At 43.7% G+C, this 22,780-nt stretch overlaps 1 protein-coding gene across 1 annotated transcript in view; it reads right to left on the bottom strand.

Annotated features, from left to right (window-relative positions):
- Positions 1 to 22,780, bottom strand: part of MYO18B (myosin XVIIIB) — a 247,364-nt gene that overhangs the window by 54,506 nt on the left and 170,078 nt on the right. The window contains 5 exon segments of the mRNA XM_039861993.1: positions 14,861 to 15,046; positions 17,417 to 17,554; positions 18,580 to 18,663; positions 20,828 to 20,944; positions 22,362 to 22,475. Of these exon segments, the coding sequence (XP_039717927.1) occupies positions 14,861 to 15,046; positions 17,417 to 17,554; positions 18,580 to 18,663; positions 20,828 to 20,944; positions 22,362 to 22,475 (639 nt within the window).

Here is a 22,780-nt window from a genome sequence, read left to right as displayed (position 1 = left end):
TTCGATCTCCTTATTTTAGATGTGGAAACTGAGACTCAGAGAACACATGTGACTTAATCAGGACACACAGTCCTGAAAGGCTAGAGCCAGGATGTAAATGCAGCTCTGTTGTCTGTCCCCTACTCCGCTTTTCCTTCCGATAGAGCTCAGAGCAGCAGTTGGCAAACCACAACCTACGAGTCAAATCTGGCCCACTGTCTGTTTTTGTTAGTAAAGTTTTATTGGAACACACATGTTTGTTCATTCATGTACTATCTATGGCTGCGTTTGCGCTACAATGACAGAGTTAAGTTGTGACAGAAATGGTATGGCCCGCAAAGTCTAAAATATTTACTCTCTGGCCTTTTACAAAAAAAAAAAAAAAAATTGCCGATTCCTAGCATAGACGACCCAACTGCTACCTGGGTGCAACCTTGGGAGGTTTTGCCAGGCTCTCAAGAAGAAATAAAAACCATCTTATTTCCTGAGTTCCTTTTCTTTTGTTTGCTGAGTAGTGACATCAGTCTTCTTTTTTTTCTCTCCACCCACCAAGCAATTAGTTCATAAAGGCAGAGGCCCAAGGAATCCCCCTGAGTGTTTGTTTACAAGCCTCTCTCCAGCAGGATGCTTTGTCTCTAAACCACTGCCAAATGTTAATAACAGCATCAACTGCATCACCTCCCACCAAAAGCAAACAGGAAACCTAGCTCTGTTGCCCAGCTGGGTGGATGTCATAGGCAGACAGCTGCAAATTGCCTAAACAAGGACAGATGTAGCTTGTTTTTGCCTTTCTCTTTCCATTTAAAAACTTTTTTGGGGAAAGATGAGAATGATGTTAGGGAAATAGATGTGTTGATTCTAATTATTCTAGTGGGCAGCAAAGGTGACTTGCAGTAGGATGGGCTCTCATGTCATTTACCTGGAATGCAGCCAAGGCAAGGCTGAGGTGAGGGCAGAATTCCAATGAAGCAGATGCCCAGAACACTGAGCACACATAGGATTCATTTATGAACCCACAGATCACAAGGTGGGATGCAGCACATAGGGGATAGAATTCTCAGAAGCGCCAACCTGGAAATGATCTAATTACTGGCCTAGACTTAGAACTTTGCTCTGAAGCTCAGAGTTTGCCTGCTCCTGAAAGGAGATCTGTGGTGCTCTCTGCTCTAAGTCTCATTCTTGCGGTGGTAATGATGATGGCGATGACGATGATGGTGATGGTGATCATGGTGATGAGAATGATGATGGCAGTCACAGTGGGGTGGTAATAATGGTGATGATGATGGTGGTGATGATATGGTGGTCATCATGGCAGTGGTGGTAATGATGGTGATGAGGACAATCATCGTGGTGGTCATGGTGGTAGCGGTGACGGCAATGAGCATAATGATGGTGGTAGTGGTGACATTGATAATGATGTTGTGGGGATGGTAGTCATGGCAATGAGGATAAGGTGGTGGTGGTAGTGATAATGATGGTGATAATGGTGATGATAATGATAGTGATGATGATGGTGATGATAATGATAGTGATGGGGGTAGTGGTGATGATGATGGTGGTGATATTGGTGATGGTGATTGCTATAATCTGAATATATGCTCCCCTCCAAATTAATATGTTGAAATCTAAACATCCAAGGTTATGGTATTAGTAGATGGGCCCTTGGAAGGTGATTAGGTCATGAGGATGGAGCCCTCATAAATGGGATTGGTACTCTTATAAAAGAGAGATCCCTAGTCCCTTCTACCATGTGAGAACACAGCAAGAAGGCACCAGCTATGAACCAGAAAGAGGGCTGTCACTAAAACATGACTATATTGATGCCTCGATCTTGACTTTCCAGCTCCAGAACTGTGATCATTAAATGTCTGTTGTTTATAAGCCACCTAGTCTGTAATATTTTGTTATAGCAGCCCAAATGGACTAAGACAATGACAGTAATAAGATGATAGTAAGTTTTCTTTGTACCAGACACTGTGACAAGCATTTAAATGCATCATCTCATTAAATCTTCCCACAATGTTATGAAGGAGTTGCAACAATTACCCTCATTTTATAAAATAACAGAGACACAAAGAAGGTGAGTGTCTTGACCAAAGTCACACAGTGATGAAACTCGGATTTGCATCGAGGTCTCCTTAATCCCAGCTCATGCCCATTCTGTCAAGCTCTTTCTTTATTCAACATGTATTTTTTAAAATATGTGCCAAGCAATGTTCTAGATCAAAAATAAATAAATCTTTTTTTTTTTTTTCTGTGAAAAGCCACATAGTACATACTTTAGATTTTATGGAACAAATGGTCTCTGTCACACTCATCTCTGCCATCACAGTGTGAAAGAAGCCTTAGATAATACATCAATAATTATGACTGTGTTCAAATAAAACTTTACAAAAAACAGAAGGCAGACCAAATCTGGCCCACAGATTGCAGTTTGCTGACCCTCAGCCTAGACCATGGAATATCAAGCTGTGTTTTGTGATGTTGCGTCAGAGATCAGGGTAAGAGCAGGTGCAACCTGATGGAGAACTCTGCCTCTATTTACCACAGACCTGCATCAGCTATGGATTTAAAAGGGAATTTGGCCACTTTAAAAAATAAAACAAAACTTGGCACTCTCTGGATAACTCCTTGCTGTCTTCAGGTGAGGGAAGCAGTAGGTATCTCTCTGCCTTTTGAAACCAAATCCCCAGAGATAAGGTGATCCATCTGTAATCCAGCTGTGGGGCAGGTACAGAATCAATCTGGAGTGCACTAGTATCTACAAGAATTTTGTTGCTCATAGAGGTAGTCATTTTTCCAACCCTACTGTTGTTTAACCGGAGGTGGAATTCCTACCAATTGGAGATGGGAGAAGGCATTAAATGAGATGAAGGAGCCTAGATACCATCAGATTTGAGATTCTGTGACTGTATGCAGATGTGTTGTGGTGTAGGGATGTGTTCATTTCAGAGGAGCCTGCCGTCATGACTTATCAGCCCTTTGAGACATCTCCAAAGCTTGGGGCTCCATAAACAACCAGTTCTAGACTTGTCCAGTATGTCAGCAGGAAGAACCTTAGAGATTATCTGGTCCATTTTACAGAGAGGTAAAAAAAATGAGTCTAGCACAGGGAGAGGTATGCCCAAGGTCAGGCAGTCAGTTGGGGGCAGAAGTGGGCCTAGAATTAAGATTTTCTGGCTTCAAGATGTGAGCCACTCCCTTGAGGAGACACAAAGGAAAATCGGGTGGCTTCCTCTGGCTTCCTCTTCCACTCTTTGATCCATCCTATTCAGGGGACCTCTCAGCCCCAGGAGTAACAGAAAAGAAATAAAACAGAGAAAGAAAAAGTAGGAAGAGAAGAGAAGAGAAAATGTAAAAAGGACATGGGGCAGACAGAGCACAGAAGCCAGCAAGGCTCAAGGCACACCAGCACAGCCTCAGTAGTGGCCTTGGGAGGAGTGTGCCTCTCTGGAATCTGCTCTCCCTTCTTCTGATACCTGCATTCCAGTTTTCCTTAGAGGGACTCATCTTCCCCTACTCTCTGTCCATGTGGGTAGGACAGGGCTGACTCCTGGATTCGGGGCTGGGCATGTTCCCCAGAACTGTCTAGCCGAGAGTACACCCTTCGAACACTAGTGCTTGGTTTAGGAATAGGCATGTAACCCAACCCAGGCCAAACAGAATCAGTGACATTCCATTCCTGGACTTTTGTTTGAGCTGTTGGGTACCAGGGGCTTTCTTCTCATCGAGGCTGATTTGCTGGTCATTTTTCAGCCTGACTGTCACCACTGGAAAGGGAAAGCCTAGTTGAGAATGCAGATGGAGAGAGAGGGATCCGGCCAGTGGTGTGCTGGTAAATATTTAAAACTGGCTCTGAAGGTGGAAAAAGCCCTGGTTTGTAGCATTTACCAAGTTCCATGGTATAAATTCTCCCTCAGTGGCAAATGTCAATCTACCAACATGACATCCTTGAACAAAGAGTTGGGGGAAATGTTCAGAATCAGCTATTGCAAGCTGGTGCAAGCTGGCCCCAGCCCACTGGATTCAGCCTGTCGATATCATCTGAGTCCCTGAATTCCCCTGGGCCTGAAACCAGAGGTCTCTATTAGATGAACCTACGAATTCCTTTTTGCTTAAGCCAATTTGAATTTTATTTCTATCACCAACAACCAAAAGAGCCAGAACTTAGACTAGTTCACTCATTCCTTCCCCTTACAGGCATTTGCAATTCCAAACCAGCCAATCTTCTTAGTAAAAACCATTTTCTTTCCCTTTGCTTGGTCCAGCCTCAAGGCTAGAGTTCTTCTCACTTGCTATTTAACCTTAGGCAAAAAAAAGCGCACCATAAAGAGATGAGTTACCCTTCAAAAAAATTATAATTCGGAAATGAATGCAAAACTTTAATTTAAAAGTCTGATTTGGGGATCCCTAGATTTCCTCAGGACTGCTGTCTTCTGAAGACACCCAACTGTGACAATGATCGTGCTCTCGATTGTGGAGATTAACCTCCCCAAGCCTCTTTGACACGCAATTAAGTGAAGGATAATCTCATCTAAATAATCTGAATTGGATTTATTTGAATAATTTAATGCACACCTGTAACATTCAATCAATATCTCCACCACCACCACCACCCCTCCTCCTTTTCCGTAATTAACTTTGCGGAGTTAAGTCGCTCTAATTTCCAGCAAGTCTAAAGTGACAAAAGTTCAATTGATGAAGACTCAGGGGACAAGATTAGTATCTGCTCTTCTGTTTGCCATCTTGAGACTCCACACATTATTTGTAATTGGTATTAGCAACGTTAAATTCTGATTAATTACTAAAGAGCCTGTTTTCAGTGCAGAAACCAAGCCACAAGTCATGGAGTAATAGACCCAATTATTCCTAGGTAGGCCTTCGGTAATAGATTTTATTATCGAGATATCTCATCTCAGAGGCAGAAGCAAAGAAACTCATTTCATTAGATGATAACGCCTCTTGAATCGAGACAAGCACATTCAGCGTTTGGAATCAAGACAGCATGAAAAAATTCTGTTTCAGAAACGTGTCTGGGGCTGGCAGCACTGGGTCCTAAGTCCTTTTTAGAACCAAATTTGTTTGTTTGTTTGTTTTGGTGTGTGTATGTGTGTGTGTGTGTGTGTGTGCGTGCGTGCACGCACAGAAACCTTTTCTGGGGGGACAAACAGGACACCATGGCGCCTGGAAGCAGGGTTGGGGTTGGTGATACAAATACCCACGTTTTTCTCTGTCAGCTCTCTGAGAATGTGGGAGGCCATTAAGAGTGGGGAGTGAAAGCAGTCTGTGAACAGGGAGTTTATAAAAGTGTTGGGCCATTTGGATCATATTGAGATAACGGAGCAGTAATTAGGAGAACTATCTCCCTGTCAGGAGAGCCATAAAGGTGTTATTTACGCCCAGCTCATGGCCCCACATGCCCTTCATCTGGAATGCTTTTTTAAATACTTCAGCTCCTAGCCAAAATAATTCATCTTTATGCTCTGAACTTCAGAGCCATTTGTGGGAGGAAAACACTGAGAGCTTTTAAAAATGAAACCCTTAACTCCAGTCAAGTGGACGCCCAAGGCAAGTGGAGAGAGGGTGCTGTGTTCTGACCTAGAGTTTGGAAACATAGGTCTTTAGGTGGCCAAAAAACAAAACAAGAAACAAACATGAAAATTAAACAGAATCTAGCTTTGGGCTTCCTAAAGCCATTACCAGAAGTGGCCACATTCTCAGATAACAGGAGAAAGTGGACCAGAAAGGAAGTTGGAGGAGTCAGCATGCCTTCAGAGGTAGTTATGTGACACACAAAGCTGGAAGTATGACTTGAGTTACTTGTTTTGGTTTTGTGTGTGTGTGTGTGTGTGTGTGTGTGTGTGTGTGTGTGTGTGTAGATGTGATCATACCCAATTTATACATGAGAAGAAAGAACGTCCTCAGGACACAATTCTGATGATGATGTAATTTTGCTTAAAAAATAAATAAATAAATAAAAATTAAAATGAAAAAAAGGCGGCTGTGAGCGATAAGATTTGATTTAAGAGTCTTTTGACTCCACACTTCTGCCACTCCCACACCCTCCCCACGACCACAACCACCGGTCTCCTGCCCAGGGCATGGCAATGCCACCGCAAGGACACCAAGCCAGTGGTGTGGCAGAACCAGCTCATACGGGCTTGCAAGAGCTGACTGCTAATGTTTCAGGAGTTTTGTGAGCCAGTTGTTAAACACAATTATTATTAAAAATTGCATGATATAAACTTATAATTAAATAAATCATATTAAAAACAAAGGTAGCACCTACTCCAAATATATTGTTTCCTAATTGTTTTATCGACATTTACTCTTATCTATACTTTTGAAGTTGTTTTTGTCTTTCCTTCCTGTATGGCAAACATGCTATACAGTTATGAGCCACATAACAACATTTCAGTCAACAACAGACCATGTATATGATGGTGGTCCCATAAGATTATAATGGAGCTGAAAAATTCCTATCGCCTAGTGACATCATAGCTGTCTTAATGTTGTCTTGCAATGCATTATTTACGTGTTCGAGGTGATGCTGCTGTAAATAAACCTCCTGTGCTGACAGTCATATAAAAATGTGGTATATACAATCATGGACAGTACATAATACTTGATAATGATAATAAACGACTATTTACTGTACTATACTTTTTATTGTATCTTTAGAGTGTACTCTTTCTACTTATTAAAAAAAGTTTGCTATAAAACAGTATGCTGTGTTAGGCTGGTGGCAGCCTCAACTGTGATACTTAACTGCATCATTTTTTCTTGTGCTTGATTTAATCTCCTATTGTTTTGTACAGTGACATGCTATATAGGCTTGTAGCCTAGGAGCAATAGGCTATACCATTGAGCCTAGCTGTGTAATAGGCTAGACCATCAAGTTTGTGTAAGTGCACTCACTCTATGACTTTCACACAACAACAAAATTGCCTAATGACACATTTCTCAGAATACAAACGCATGTCTGCTCTTTGAATGACACATGACTGTATAATGATATGCTACTGCGCCTAGCTTCCCAATTCCACATTCGTTGACATCATGTTGTTAGCTTGAAATCAGCCCTAAGGGGAAGATTTACACCACAGGGATGGGCAAACACTACAAACCAGGGCTCTGGCTATCCCAGAGAGTCGGTTGTTGACCACTTACTAACACACCATTGTCCCAAGCTTTTCTCCTGGTGGTCTGGCAGAATGCTCTCAGATCCAAATTCATTCTAACCTCTCAATCACATCAATGGGAGGCTTTCTTCTTACAAGGAAATTCACTAGTACAGAAGGCAGATAAGGCCCTCACAGCTAGCACCTCATCTGTGTTAGGCCTCATATTTTTTTCACCGTTTTCCCCCAGAAGGTGGGAAAAATACCCCAAAGTAACACCAAATAAATAATTCACAGACCATATATAATTGATGCCGGATTTAACAGAAGTAGAGCCATAAGTGGTTGTCTATTAACTATTTATGACTTTGCCCGGGCAGCTGACAAGCTGGGCTCAGTGAAGAGATCACACCCATGCTCCCATGTTTTATTTAAACATTATTAAAAGTACACAGTCTGCAGCAAGGCCTTCAATTCCACTCAGAATTAGATACTGCTGTGAAGTCGCCTGTGGGCCTGGGAAAGGTTGGGATTGAGTTTTCCTGGGACTGCTACCGTCTTTATCCTTTATGTGTAGGGATTTGAGCTCCTTCCTTCTTTAACCCTTAAATTTCTCCCTTTCTGATATGTACCCCCAGTCCAGCTTTTCTGTGACCTTGGGCATTTCACATCATTCCTCCGAACCTTAGTTCGATCATCTGTAAAATAGGGAGTATCATAGATGTTACCTTAAGGATTATTGTTACGATGAGATCGCAAAACTGATTCTTAACCAGGGGTGATTTTACTGCCAGGGAACATTTGGGAACATCTGGAGATACTTTTGACTGTGATGACTTGAGGAGTGGTGCTACTTGCATCTAGTGGGTTGAGACCAAGATGCTGCTACATATCGTACCAGGTACGGGACAGCCTCCACAACAAATGATTATCCAATCCAAAATATTAATGCCATGCTGAGAAACTCCAGATTACAGAATCAAAAGCAATATTAATTTTCACAACTCACTTAAAAAAAAAAGGATTTGAATGAGTAAACACTATGTGTCTAAAACTTATGAGTAAGAGAAAGGGTTTGAGTTGGTCAGACCCAGGTTCAAATTGTGACTCTGCCACTTGCCGGGAATTTGAATTTGACTTTGGAGAAGGTGCTTCAGCTCTCCGGCTTTTAAATTCTTTATTAGTAAAATAGTGACAATTACCTCAAAGGGTGAGGCATAAATGAGAGGTTCACACAAAGTACTTAACCCTGTGCCCAGAACACAGTAAATGCTAAACAAATCTACATCATTGTCATCAACCACCATGGGCATGGAATGGGATATGAAAGTGAAGCTGATAGACTTATCGTAAAGTTTAAGTAGAAGGAGAAGTCAGAGAGTCAGAGGAGGAGTAAGAAGAAAGGAGAAGGAAAGCAAAGCAGTATCTATTAAGCACCTATTGTGTGCTATCTTTTGGCACTTTTACATACATCATTTCATTTAATCCTCACGGCTACCCAGCGAGAATGCCTGCACTATACCCCCTGTTTTACAGACAGGGAAACAAATTCTGCAATGTTAACTTAGCTATCCAAGGTTTCAGACACCAAGTCCAACACTCTTTCTACTGCCCTATAGTAAGCCAAACAGCCTCTCCTCCAAATTCATGTCACTTGGAATCTCAGAATGTGACATTTTTGGAAATAGGGTCTTACAGATGTAATTAGTTCTTTACATTTTTGGAAATAGGTCTTACAGATGTAATGACATCATATTGAATTGGGGTGGGCCCTAAATCCAATGACTAGTGTTCTTCTAAGAAAAGGAAAGGCTACAGAGACAGAGAAGAGGAGGCCATATAAACACAGAGGCAGAGATTAAAGTCATGCTGTCACAGTTGAGGACACCTGTAGCCACCAGAAGTTGGAAAAGAAAGGAAGGATTCTTCCCTAGAGCCTTCAGAGGAAGTATGGCTCTACCAACACCTTGATTTCAGTTTTATGGCCTTCAGAACTATGAAAAAATAAATGCATGCTGTTTCAAGACAACCTGTTTTGGGTAATTTATGACAGCAGTCCTAAGAAACTCATGCAATTCCTCCTCCCAACATGAATTAAAATGATTCTGTGAGGGGAGGAAAGAGAGAGAGAGAAAGAGAGAGAGAGAGAGAGAGAGAGAGAGAGAGAGAGAGAGAGAGAGAGAGAGAGAGAGAGAGATATTACATGTCTGAACCTAGAAAGTGAGAGGTAAAGAAGAACAAGGAAGAGAGCAGGTTAAGGGTAGAAAGGAAGGGATTTTGTAATTGCCATTGGGGTGAGGGAAGCTGCAATGAGAAAGAAAGAAGAGAAGAAAAGAAGAAAGAAGTGAAGAGTCTGTATTTATATCCCGATATATGGTTTATCTCTGACTTTCTGGAAACTTGGACATTGCCTGACACACAACAGGAATTCACTAGACATTTGCTGAATGCATGTATAGGGAAGTCACAATGAACAGGACCATCTGACTGCTCCCCCAAAGCTGCCGGTCAGTATTGCTTCACCATATAAGAAACTCAAATGATGCATCCTCCTTGCAATCTTTTCCAGGTCTCCTGGTTTTCACAAACCACTTCCTCCTTTGCTCACACACCCTATCCTATCGGAATTATTTAGGTACATGTGTGTGTCTCCTCCTCTGAATCTCGAGCTTTCCAAGGGCGTGGTCCCTGGTCCCTTCACGTCTGCATCTCTCACAATGTCATGCACGGGGCCAGGATGTAAACTAAAGTGTGTCGCTCTGAAAGTTCCAATTTTCAAGACACATTGTTTGACCTCTTCTCTTACGAGGCGAGACTTCAAAATGCTATTCGGCAAACAATTACCGAGAATCTACTTTATGCATGACCTTGAATTGGAGGCTGGAGACCCAGAGACATATAAAACACAATCTCTCTCTCTCTCAGGGACTCCCTGTCTATGGAGACAAGAACATAAGCAATTAAAATAACTAGGCGACACATGCACAGATTGAGTGAACACAAGGGGATGTGGGAACAAAAGGAGGTACCGAACTTAGTAAGGAATGGGGATAACAGTGAGAGCTTTGCAGAGGTGAGATCTGATCTGAAATTTGAAGGTCGAGTAGGCAGGCAGAGGATACATGAGAACAAAGGTAAATGGGTCAAGATATAACATTGTGTTTGGCCTTGAACAATTGCTCTCATGTGTGAGTAGAACATGCAAGGTGATGAGAGGCAGACAGTAAAGGCAGAAAAAGCTACAGAGGCTCTGGGAAGGAACTGAGACTTTGCTGTAAAGGCAATAGAGAGCCATGGAAGATTTCTTAGCAGAAATGTAACACGGTAAGATGTGTCCCTTCTGGAAAGGTCTTCAGCAGGGAGGGGCAAGAGTGGAGAACTGGTGATACAAGTTAGAAGAGGCATAGACCAGGAGGAAACATGGTTGAAACAAAGACACAAGAAGCAGTGATGGGACAGAAATGGATGGGTTTTAAAAAAAATACCTAAATAGGGTAGAATCAGCAGGACTTACTATTAATTGTGTGAGTCAGAGAGAGATAAGCCACTGTGATTTCTAACTTGGTCACTCTAAGAGTGAGCAGAAACATCATCTAAATTTTTCAAGACCTGGGAAACTTATGAAAAGGACACCTGGCTCAGGGAAAATAGAGACTAGAGAGTCAGGCCAAGGGCAATGAAGGGTAAACCCAATAGGTGCAGCCTCTGAAATAGGTGCATCCACCAAAAGCAGGCAGAGGGCAGGGCTTCCTGTCACCTTGGCCTCTTCAGCTGTCCTTGACCTCCTTTGGATACCATGGGGCCAAGGTGGTTTCCACTGGGCTTTGTAACTATTCAAAAACAACAGGATATAAATCCACAGATGAGCTGTCTCATCGCCCCAATGACAAAGAGACTTGAATGATTTAGAACCAGAATATTCTTTTCTCCATAATGGCTCCTGGAGTCACCAGGAATAGTACATTTACTAAAATTAATGGCAAAACCTCATTTTTCTTTTTTCCGAGAAGAGAAGTTTCATCGGCGGGGTAATTGATCCTGATCTGGACGTGCGGTGTGTCAGCTGGGGGTGTAAATCATTCACATGAAACAACTCACAGCCCTTTAAACCAACACCAACAGTGACAAATGGTATAGGCTGGGGACAGGCGGAAAGGAACACGAAGGGGAGATCCATCAACATCCCTCTTGCTTCTCACCAGGGCCCAGAGTGCAGGATTCTTTTTTTTTTTTTTTTTGGTCTCCACAGCAGAGCCATTTTTCAGCAGCGTTGGGCTAAAAGGGCGGTGTCGTGTCACAAGGATAACTTTAGAGTTGGACACACAGGGCTGCCAATCCCAGCTCTGCCACTGCAGATCCTGTAGCCCTGGGTAAGGCACTCTGCAGGTCTGCACCTCCACATTCTCCACCTGCTGGGATTGACGTAAGCATGAAAGAAGACAGCATCTGCAAAGGGCCTGAGCTTAGAGCGACTCAATAAATATTTGTCCAGGAAATGAATGAAGGAATGCTTGCATTGGGGAGTTAGGAAATTCATTCTGTCCCTCACAGAGATTGAATTTCATAAATGGAAGGTGAAGAGGGAAATGCTTTACCTAAAGAAATGATTTGTGGTGGTGACAGGGGGCATGGTCCCCCAAATGGCAGAGCACAGACACCTTGTTTTGCCTGTGAAAGCTCTGAGTACCACTTAAAGAGAAAAGTATAAAATACACAAGCGATGACCTTAGCCTTATCTTCCGTTCGGTGTGAGCTCCTTAAAGGCAGGACTGTGTCTAGTTCCCTGCTGGATCCCCAAATTTGGTACAGGGCTTGGCCACAGTAAAAGCTAGGAATATATTTTGCATGAATGAAAGAACCAGAACCCTGACTGCCTTGCAGGCTTTTGGTGAAGTTTATAGAGACTGTATGGCATGGAGCCTGTCTTATGGGGGGTGGGAGGATGGAGGAAGGCACATTGGTGACACAGACACAGCCCTGGATTGGTGAGATGATATCTCCTGAGAAGCCTGGGGGAAGTTCCAGGAAGCCATGTCAATGGAGGGGCCTCGGCCACAGGGTTCATCTTAAAATGACAGTGCTCAATGAACTCTCCCACCGAGCTTGGCTTTGTTTACCTTGCCAGCTTCTACAAAGCAGGACCTTATGATTCCTCGCCCCTCCCCACCAACACCCATTCCTGTGCTATGCCATAGTAGGTGTTGAAGGTAGATATGCTGAATGAATAAATGAGGGGTATAAGAAAATATGACATCCTTTCTTCTCCCAGTGGAAATATTCCAGGGCCCAATGGCAAGGGCATACTTGAGGGCAAATAGGTTGGTGAGTTTAAGACATCCACTCTTAGGAAAGGTCTGCCAGCCTGACATTGTCTCTTTGGGCCATGCTCATCCATAGAATCACTGAGGAAACAGCAGGCTGTGCAGGATCACCATAGAATACCAGCAGAGCAGGAACATGCCTTCCTCTCTTATAGCAGGTGGAAGGGTGACCCCCACCAAAATTTATGTCCACTAGAACCTGTCAATTGACTTTATTTGGAAAAATGGTCTTTATTGATATAATTAAGATAAAGAGTTCAAGATGAAATCCACCTGGACTTAGGTGGGCCCTGAATCTAATTACAGATGTCCTTATAAGAAAAAAGCAGAGATATTTGAGAGGTGTACACAGAGATGATGACTATGTGGAGATGGAAGCAGAGATTGGAGTAATGCAGCCACTATAAGCCAAAGAACACCAGAATTTGGAATAACAAAGAAGGATTCCACACTTGAGCCTTCAGAGGGAGCACAGCCGTGACAATATCTTGAATTTGGATTCTGGCCTTCAGAACTGTGAGGGAATGAATTTCTATTGCTTAAAGCCACCTAGATTTTTTATAATTAGTTAAGGCAGCCCTAGAAGACATATATATATATACCTTCCAACCACAAACACAGCAAAATAAAAAGTTCGGACTTGGTAAACTTATCCAGAATCTTGCAATCAGAAAACAAAGAAGGATCCAGGTCTAATTTCAGCATACAAGCGAGCTTTGTGTTTTATCATTTTGTGTTGTTTCTATTTTAATTCATATACAGGGTTACGCTATAATCTTTTCAGCATTTAGGGTCTTGAAAGATATTGACATGTCCCCAAGAATGGGGATAGGAAGAGGAAAGTTAGTAGAGAAGGAAGGAGAGGAGAGAAGAGAAGGGGAGAGAGAGAAAGACAGCAAAGGAGAGAAGGGAAAAGAAACACTCTTTGATCTGGCCAGAATGCCTGGGTGTCTGGCCAGTTAAAAAAGACATCAGAGGAGAAAGACTGGGGATGTTCTCTCACTCCCAGCCAGAGCTGGCAGGAGAGAAGCTCAGCTGCACGAGAAGCAGGGCTGGTTAATGAGGAAGTTATCCTGTCTACTGGAGGAAAGTGCCTCTCTCTCTCCCGAGGCCATGGGAGCTGCCAGTCATGGGGCTTGGACTTTGTCTGAGAGCCTGGGTCTCTTTGTGGAGCCTCTCCTCTCCCACACACAACAGCCAAGATGCTGGCTTGTCAAGGGCAAAGCTGATGGGAATGACATTGGCCAGGGGAGGCAGCGGCCAGAGAAATATACCTACTGCAGGAGGATGAGTTGGTGAGAGCTGTCACAAAACCAGAGTAGACAGGGCGGGTAGGAGCTAATGACTGTGACATAGAGACCTCTGAGCCAAGCCTCAGCATGTTGTGGGTTGTCTCAGTGAAGGCTCTATGGTGAGAAACAAAAGCAGTGCCAGATGCCTCCTGGGTCACAGAAGAAAAAACCTGGAGTTTTAGAGCTATCTGGCCTCATGTGGAAAAAGAGGGGCAGGCTCTCCAGATGCTCTATGATCCTTGAAGGAAACTGTTTTCAAAAAATACAGTTTTTGAAAACTGTATTTTTTGAAAATTGGGCAGGAAACAAATTTTAAAATGTCCCTTGGACTACCCTACGGAGCAAAGTATAGCTTAGTGAATGAAAGAAGAGACTGCAGAGTTGGACAGACCTGAGTTCAAATTCTTACTAGCGTGTAGCCTTGGGCAAGTGAATATACCATTTTGAGCCTCAATTTGGCATGTTGATGACCCTATGCCTCAGTTTCCCCAACTGTAAAGCGGAGACAAGAATAGTACCGACCTCACAATATCTACAGGATTTAAATGAAAAATATTTAACCCAGAACCTAACATATAGCAAGTGCTTAATACATAGTGGCTTTAACATCTTTTTATCTTTTATCATTGTTGTAGCTATTAATTATCCAGAAATAGCTCTGACATTTATTAGATGTGACCTTAAACAAGTTATCTCACCTCTTTGAAGCCTCAGTTTTCTCATCTGTAAAATGGGATAATAATTCTGACTTCGCAGGGTTGTTACGACGATTATATAATATTATGGATGTTAAGATTCGATACAAGGTAGACATTTAATGAACGTTGATTCCCTCCTCTTCACAAGATGCTGCCCTGCTTTTTGAATGGAATGTGTGAAGCGGGAACTGGAGTCTGAGACGTAAAGGGGCTTAGAGACCGACGCTCCAGCAGGAGTGAATGAAATGCCATTGGTCTACTTTGGGCCCACCCCCAGAGTTTACAGCCAATGGCAGCATTGTTCCTCTGCCTAGCCCTTTGAGGTTTCTCCCTGCTTCCAGCTTACCCCAAGAAAGTCATCCATGAGTCTCCCATTTAGAAGGAAGGAGGGGTCTCCCCAGTCTCAAACCCTCAATCACAGGAGCACCAGCGTAGGGGACAGCACTCACCAGCTCCATGCACCTCCTGCTGGCCTCTGCCTCCCGCTGCACCAGCTCTTCCATGTCTGCCTTCAGCTCTTCCAGGCGCCGCTGGTAATACTGGCTGCTCTCCCGCTGCTGAGCCTCGGCCATGGCCGCCTGTGAAAGCTCCTCGCCCATCTTGATCAGGCTGTCCCGAAGCCGAATCACCAGGACCTGAGGGGGTCAGAGAGTATACGCACACCTTGGAATCAGAGGCCAGAGACACAAAACAGGCATGAAACAGGGGGCTCCAGGAAGACAAACCCTTTGCTGAGTCTCTGTGTGTTTTTATAATCAGGATAATTGTCCTGATTTCTGATACAAAAATGAAAAATATACTTTAAAATCTTAGGAAATGATAAATGCTATTCTGAGAGGCAGTGTATCATACTGATAAGAACCCTGTCTCTGAATATGTTCTAGGTTCAAATTCTAGCTCAACATGTTCCTGGCCGTGTGACCTTGGGCAGGTTATTTAACCTCTTAGAGAGACAGGGAAGATTATAGTACCTACATTCCAAAGATGAGGTCAGGACCACACATGGTAAGTTATGCGGAAGACTTAGCTTAGTGCCTGGCACATAGCACCTTTGTATAAGGATTGGGAATTATTAATATTTATAGCAGCCTTCATCCATTTCAAAGTCTGGGAGGTGGATTGGTCAGGGGAGAGAACACTACACAGGGGGAGCAAGCCCTCCATGGGTTTTGGTTTCCCGATTTGTAAAACAAGGAGATTTGAGCAGATAAACTCCCATGAGCCTCAGCTCTAATATTTTATAGCATGTTTCCTTTTCTGGGAAGAAAAATCCATGAAAACACAATGAAACAATAGAGAAAATAGCTGTGGGCATCGCCAGTGCTACAGAAAAACCCAGGGGCTGTTCTCCAAAGTTCATTAGTTGGCCAACAAGCCTGGAACCAAATGATTCTGATGGGCAAATACCTGAGTGTTGACATAAAACAGAGCCCACATGAATATTTCAGGTCTTTGCTAAATACTCTGAGCCCCTTTTCAGATCAGACTAAATAATGGCCTAAAAGAAAAGCTTTACTATTTAGTCCCTCTTCACCTTTCAAATGGAGTTTAGCAACAATTTTGAAGGGCAGCAGGAAGGTTACAAGGAAGAAGAGTACTTCTCAAACTGTCCCTGAGGCACCCCATCTCAAGGACTTGGATTCTACTAAATTCAAATAATGATGGCGGGGGGCGGGGGTGGGGGGGAGGAGAAGTGAACTGGAGGTAGAATCTGCCATTTAAAGTTATTCTACCATAGTTGACTTTTTTCTCTGCTATCAGTTGACTATACTAGAATCAAGTAAAAAAAGAGAGAGAGAGACATGATATAGCCTAACATTATGTATTAATTATCTAAAATATAGTAGATCAAAGTTTCAAAGTGATCTGCTGAGATGATTATGCCTTGAGGGATACCTTGAGCAATTCTGAGAACCACTGAAGGTCAAGGCAAAGAATTTTTCTTTGCTCTTCATCCATAACAGCTTTCTTAGAGACCAAATGCCCAGGAGGAAATTGGGAGGAAATCTTTCAGAATGAAGAGTGCAGCCTCTCATTGTCCAGATGCACTGTCATCCTGTGGGTAAGACAGCTGGCTGCAGAGAAATTAGAGCCTGGGACCAAGATGAAGTGAAAGTCAAGTGTCAGTCTACTCCTGTCACTGATGCTACCTGGCTTAATCTTGACTAAGTCACCTGAACTTTCTGGGGTCATCTCATTCTATTCTACATGCCCCATGGGGCTGTGGTAAATGTCAAGTGGAGTAGCTGATGTGGATAGATTTTGACAATGGTTATGTCCTCTAAAAATGTCTCGTGTCATTGGCCTACAGGGCTAAATGTGACTACAATCATGGAACCCCACCCCAAGTACCTGTCCTTCAAAGTCCAACGTCAAAGCCACCACCTCCTGGAAGCCTCCCTGATTCCTCAGCCTGAAGGGACCTCTGTCCTACAAACCTCACAGCCCTCTCTCCATATTATGGGTATTTATGTATATATCTTACCCACTTCTCCAACAAAGCTCTGCTTCTAGAAAACAGAATGTTTTATATCTGTCTTCCATGTCCTTAACACAGTCTAGCACATACTAGGTTCAAAATAAATATCTGCTCAAAATGAGTGTTGGGCATATAAGTGGAAGAGCGAGTAAAAGACAGAATTAGATCAATGGATAAAAAGATACTGGGCAGACTGGGGATTGAGGTCTGAAGTAAAAAAGAATAGAGGAAGAGAAAAAGGAAAAACAAATGGAAGGGGGGATGATGGATGGACCGATGATGGTATATGGATTTGGATAGAGATAGATAGAGGTAGATGGGTTAAATGGCTAGGCAGTTTGTGGGACAGTATGAATGAAGAAAGGAAGGAAGGAGGGAAAGAGGGAGAGAAGAAACTTATATGGGAGATGGATGAGTAATACACATTCAGATAAAAGCATAGGAGTGGATAGATGGATGGTGGAAGGATGGATAGAACTTACACAAAAGGCCTCACAAAGGGCAACATATACTCATCATTAAGTACCTCAAATCTTTTTATCTGCACTTTCTGGAACTCCGTTTTGTTCTCCAAGTCACAGATGATCGCCTCCTGCCTGCTGACAATGGCTCGATCCACGGTGGACTGCTCCAAGTACTCGATGCGCATCTGAGCCACCTGTAGCTGGGGGCAAACCCAAAAGGTCCATTGGCCACTGAGTCTTGGAATGGAGACACACACAGGACCCAGTCCTGGGCTTGTTCACACCACCTCCTTCTTGGCTCAGGTACTGTATGTTGAATGCATAAGCAAAATCTGCCAGTTCCACTCTGAGGACCCTCACACCAGACCCAGCCCCTGAGTCTCGGGTGCTAGGGGTGACATTTCCTGGGCCTTCTGCCTCCAAAACAAGACTTTCAATCAGTGCTTCTCTTACTTTCTTTCCCTGCTCTGCTAAGGGAGCAAAGCCCATGTGTGAGCAGCAGGTTTCAGCATCGAAGGACACAATCGAAGTGGGTTTGGGTACCAAGCACCTATATCAGAGTTCAAAACCTAGCTCCCCTATTCTTGAGCTGGATGGGCCTGGGCAAGTTAGTTCCCTTCCTTGAGCCTCATCGCTTCATTTTTTTGTGTGAGGACCAAAGGAGATTAGTGCCTGGTACATCATTAATACCCAGCAAGCGGCCCCTGCTGCTGTGCTTTCGTTGTGCTTGTTACTCAGTGCCCATGGACATTTGAAACTCAGTCACTCTGACAGTCACTCTAAGCAGGCACATGGGACAGTTCTAGAAGAGCTGTGAGAATTTCATGGATAATAGCAACCCGCTAGCTAAAAGGGAAATTCAGGGATGTTTGGAGGAACCATGACTTCGAAGGAAGATTTTGCATAGGACGATGATCCTGTCTTTCACAGACCATCCCATTTCCTTAGAGCTATTTTTCTGAGGGAGAAAATCCTGCCCTAAATGGCTGATGAGTGTCTTCTTTGGATGCTGAACAGGCTCAGTTAAGAGTTGGTGTGTATGTGCCAGGGGGCGGGGGGGCTTGGATTGCTCTCAATTCCATTTGGTGCAAGACTGAAGTTGAGAGAAAGAGGGAAGGAGAGAGGAAAGAAGAGAATGAATGACAGCTTCCAGGATCCAAAGCTTGAGGTCCCCAAGAAAATCCTTCCCTTCTTCCCTCACAATATGGCAGCTCTGAGCACATACTTGCTCCTGAAGCTTGTGTTTCTCCTTCTTGGCTTCCTCCAGCTGCAGCTGCAGTTCCTGGATCAGCCCAATGTCAGCAGCAGACTAGCGAAACAAAAAATGTCACCTTGAGACCACAGCCCTTGCTGGGAAACTATCCTTGGCAATCCCTTCTTTCACCACCCACGGATGTCTAAATTTCTCAGAGACTCTATGCCAGTACCAAAAGGGTATCTCTCACATCCTCCCCAACCTCCTTCGTCTCAATGTTTGCTGAGTCACTCCCATTATGTAAGCCCAGAGCTTTGGTCAACTGTCCAGCATTGTATTATATATTCTTGAGAGTCCAGACAAAAATGGGCTGGCCACAGCACTAGATTCTGAGGGAAGAGAACTATTCTGATTTTCAGGTAACTAGGATTCCAGACCTGGATGCTGGCCTTGGCAAGTCCCAGAAGCTCTCTGCATGTCAGTATTCCATCTGTAAAATGGGCTGACTGTCATCATTTAGCCCCTCTACCTGGGGTTTGTTCAGAGATTAAATGAGGCAATGGAGAGTAAAGGTCCTTAAAAAAAGTAGATCCAAACCGTTAAGTCTGATTATCTCCAATGAGAGAAATTACAGAGAGCAGGAGGGTCCCTCAATTTCTGTTTTCCACATGTATTTATTATTTAAATTATTTACAGTGGGCATATGAATATGCTGCTTTTGTAACTGAATAAATAAATAAACTGCCATGTTGAAAAAATAAGTGCGATTCACAAATACAGAAGATACCATAGGCTATTTTTGTGATGATTGTTATCACGTTGATGAAATAATTGATCTTTTTTGTTATTATTGCTTGTTTAGCAGAAATTCCCTCAGATCAAATCTCTGTAGAATGCATTCAATGCCTGACAGGCATTCTACCTTGGACCTCCTCTGGGGGTACAATGTGGAGAAGATGCTCTTTGCTCTGGGAGGGAGCTGTTACACGGTTATGCAAATCAGATCAGTTATGCAGATCAGATCAGTTATAAGGATCAGAAATCCACCAGAGGTCCTCATCGCATCCCTCAGCTCCACCCCAAAGCTTCTGCTTTTCCCTGTCCTGCCATTGTGCTTCCTAATTGTCTTCTAAGTTCATCCGCTTCCCCCCATCTCCACTTCACCTCCCTGGTCCAATCTGCCATTCTCTCTCCCCTGGACTACAGCTTTTGTTTATTCAACAGCTATCTACTGCGTGCCTACTCCAAGCCAGGCACTCTTCTAGGCTCTGGGATATAGTCTTGGACAATAAAGGAGAATTTTTTCACTGTAGAGCTTACAGTCTGGGGCTGCATTCTGGCTATTGCTCTCCTTCTTTTTCCCCTAAAAAGTTTGCCAATGATTCCTATCACACATAAAGTGAAATCCAAACTCATCACAGCCTTCGAGACCCTGATCTAGCCCTCCTGTGCTGGCCTCGCCAACCTCATCTTGTGCCACACTCCCTTCACTAGCTTCCCTTCTGCCTCTGAAATGTACCTTTGTGTGTGCTGTTCCCTCACTATTCCACTCTAATCTAACTCCTGCTCCTTGTTCAGATCTCTATCCAAGTGCCACCTCCTCAGGTAAGTCTTTCCTGACCTCCAACCTAGGTCAGGATTTGAAGAACCATGTTCATTTTCTTTCCAGACTCTTGGCTCAGTTTGTAAGTCTCCTCTCCAATCTGGGTGATTATGTGATAAGGTCTGTCCAGTCCACTAAACTGTGAGCTACACAAAGACAGGAAAGGGATGTCATTCTACACAATGTCTAACACATGGTGGGTGCTCAGTAAATCCTGAATGATGAATGAATGAATGAATGAATGAATGAAGAGGTTGATAGGTAGGATGGATGGATGGATGGATGGATGGATGGATGGATGGATGGATGGATGGATGGACAGGTGGGCAGGTAGATAAAAGAGTAGACAGGTGAATGGGTACATTGATGAGCAGATGGATGGTGGATGGATGAATATTTCGATGGGTAGATGGATAGATATGTGGGTGGGTGGATGAGTGAATAGATATGTGAATAAATCAAAATCTTGCTTGATGGAGATGTCCTCCAGAGATGCGCACGCCATCTGAAGGTGACATTCTCTTCACATGAACTTTCACAATTCCTATATATCTTTGTGGCATTTATCCTTCCAACGTCCTAAGACCAGGGAGTAGCCCAACCACATTACCTTCTCAATATTCCCCACCTACCTGGCTCAAGACCACTAAGCTTTTCTCCATTTAAGGCTGTTACCTGTGCAATGAGGTCTTTGTGCTTCTGCATGAGGTCATTCAGGTCATCCTGGTCCTCGTCAATGCGCTTCAGGAGGTCTGTTCTCTCAAACTGCAGCTGGTACAGCTGCTCATCCACCTGGTGGGAGAAAAGACAATAGTTGAAGGGCGGGTGGGAAGGGAACGGCAGGGAGCTGATGGAGAGTAATGGGGGGCTTGCCTGTGGGGGTATCAGGTGAGTGATCATCTACATGTAAGGGTGGCTATGGGTGTGCCAGTGCATGCTGTGGGTAAGACAGCTCTGCGTGTGGGCACTGGGCATGTGTGTGACTGTGTGAACGCAGCATGTGTGTATGTGAATGGGTATAGATCTGCATAAGCCCACCTAGGAATCTACATACACACATTTTAAATGGGCATGGTACATATATGTGAGTGCAAACTCCTGTAATTTCCCCGAGAAGGGACTTTGTTCTGTTCACAGGCATATTCCCAGCACTAGGCCTACAAATAGCGGGTGCTCAATAAACCCGTATTGAATAGATGGATAGACTTAAATGCATATTTTGCCTATGAGGGCATTTATTTTGTATGTTTGTTTGGTGATTTTGTACATGAGTATGCATGTTCATCTCTGCATATTGTGTGTGTATGTGTATGTGTCTATGTTTGTGGGCAATTTTCTCTTAATCTAATGCAAATAAAATTTCGGACAAAACAGGCCAGTCAGGATCTTGAGATAAGCTCTTGCCTATAAGTTTCTAGTTACACTTCAACTTTAGGATTTTACATATAAAGAATAAATTTAAATCAACCCTGTATACTCAGGGAGGGGACTTAGAAACCTACACCCAATTTTCACCAACATAGTAGATCCATAATATATATTCATTTGTCCCTGTTCAGTGGTGAGCACATAGAATGTCCATAATAGATGGCTGGGTCTTTATAGCGGGGTTCCCCAACTTCCAGGCCATGAACTGGTCCCTGGTGCCAAAAAGGTTAGGGACCACTGCCTCATAGCAGTAAGCTAAGTGGGTTCATGAGGGTTGCCCTTGTCTCTGTTTATAAGAATGAACATATAGTAGCCCAGCAATAATGACCAAGTCCCCTCCTATGGTGAGGAGTGTATAGTAGGACTACAACAGATGCCTGAGAACTACTTACAGTGGTGAGCATGCTCTGGGTGCACAACAAAAGTTTTGTTCCCACTTAGGGTGCTGAGCAAACACTAGGCTAATATCAGATGCTCCCATAGTACTGAGCACACATTAGGTCCACAACAGGTTCCTTGCCTATCTTTGCAGAGGCAAACACACATTTGACTCTCATATATGCCCTTACATCTTTATAATGCTCAGCTCGTAGTAGGATGCTGCACTTTCAGAGTGTTGAGCATCCAATAGATCTACAATGGATATCTGTACCTTCAGTGTGGTACCCAGTAGGTCCATTATAAGTGCCCTTGTCCCTCTTATAGTGACGAGCACACAGTAGGCCCACACTAGCTCAGAGAGCTGCACTAGGCCAGCTTCAGAAAGGGAGGGTACAAGTACCAGGCTCTTGTTCCGGGTCACGTTCTCCAGCTCGCTGTGCATGCTCTCCAGGTCCGCAGTCAGCGCCTTCTGGGTCTTCAAGGCATCCTCACATTTTGCTTCACTCTGCTCCAGCTGGACCAGGCCACAGGATGAGAAGAAAAGAGGCCTTGTGACACTGCTTCCTTGCACGTCCTTCCCCTCCAGCCCGGCCCAGCCCCTCTCAGACAATAAAATCACTTACAGGTGACTCTCATGTCTTCACTACTAGTCATCAACCAACAACTAGGGGAAGCAAATGTGTTTGCATTTGAGGCAGCCTGGTGCTGAGCCCGCTCAAAGCTGAACAGGCACTGCTCTATAAAATAAGGTCAGGCCACCCCTGCCTCAATGCTGGGAGCTAGTCTCCAGTTCTGTTCAGCAAATATTTGCTGACATCC

This window comes from Pteropus medius, unplaced genomic scaffold (assembly GCF_902729225.1).
Source record: "Pteropus medius unplaced genomic scaffold, Ma_sr-lr_union100, whole genome shotgun sequence".
Taxonomy (NCBI): domain Eukaryota; kingdom Metazoa; phylum Chordata; class Mammalia; order Chiroptera; family Pteropodidae; genus Pteropus; species Pteropus medius.
This window is presented reverse-complemented; position numbering and strand designations above follow the sequence as displayed.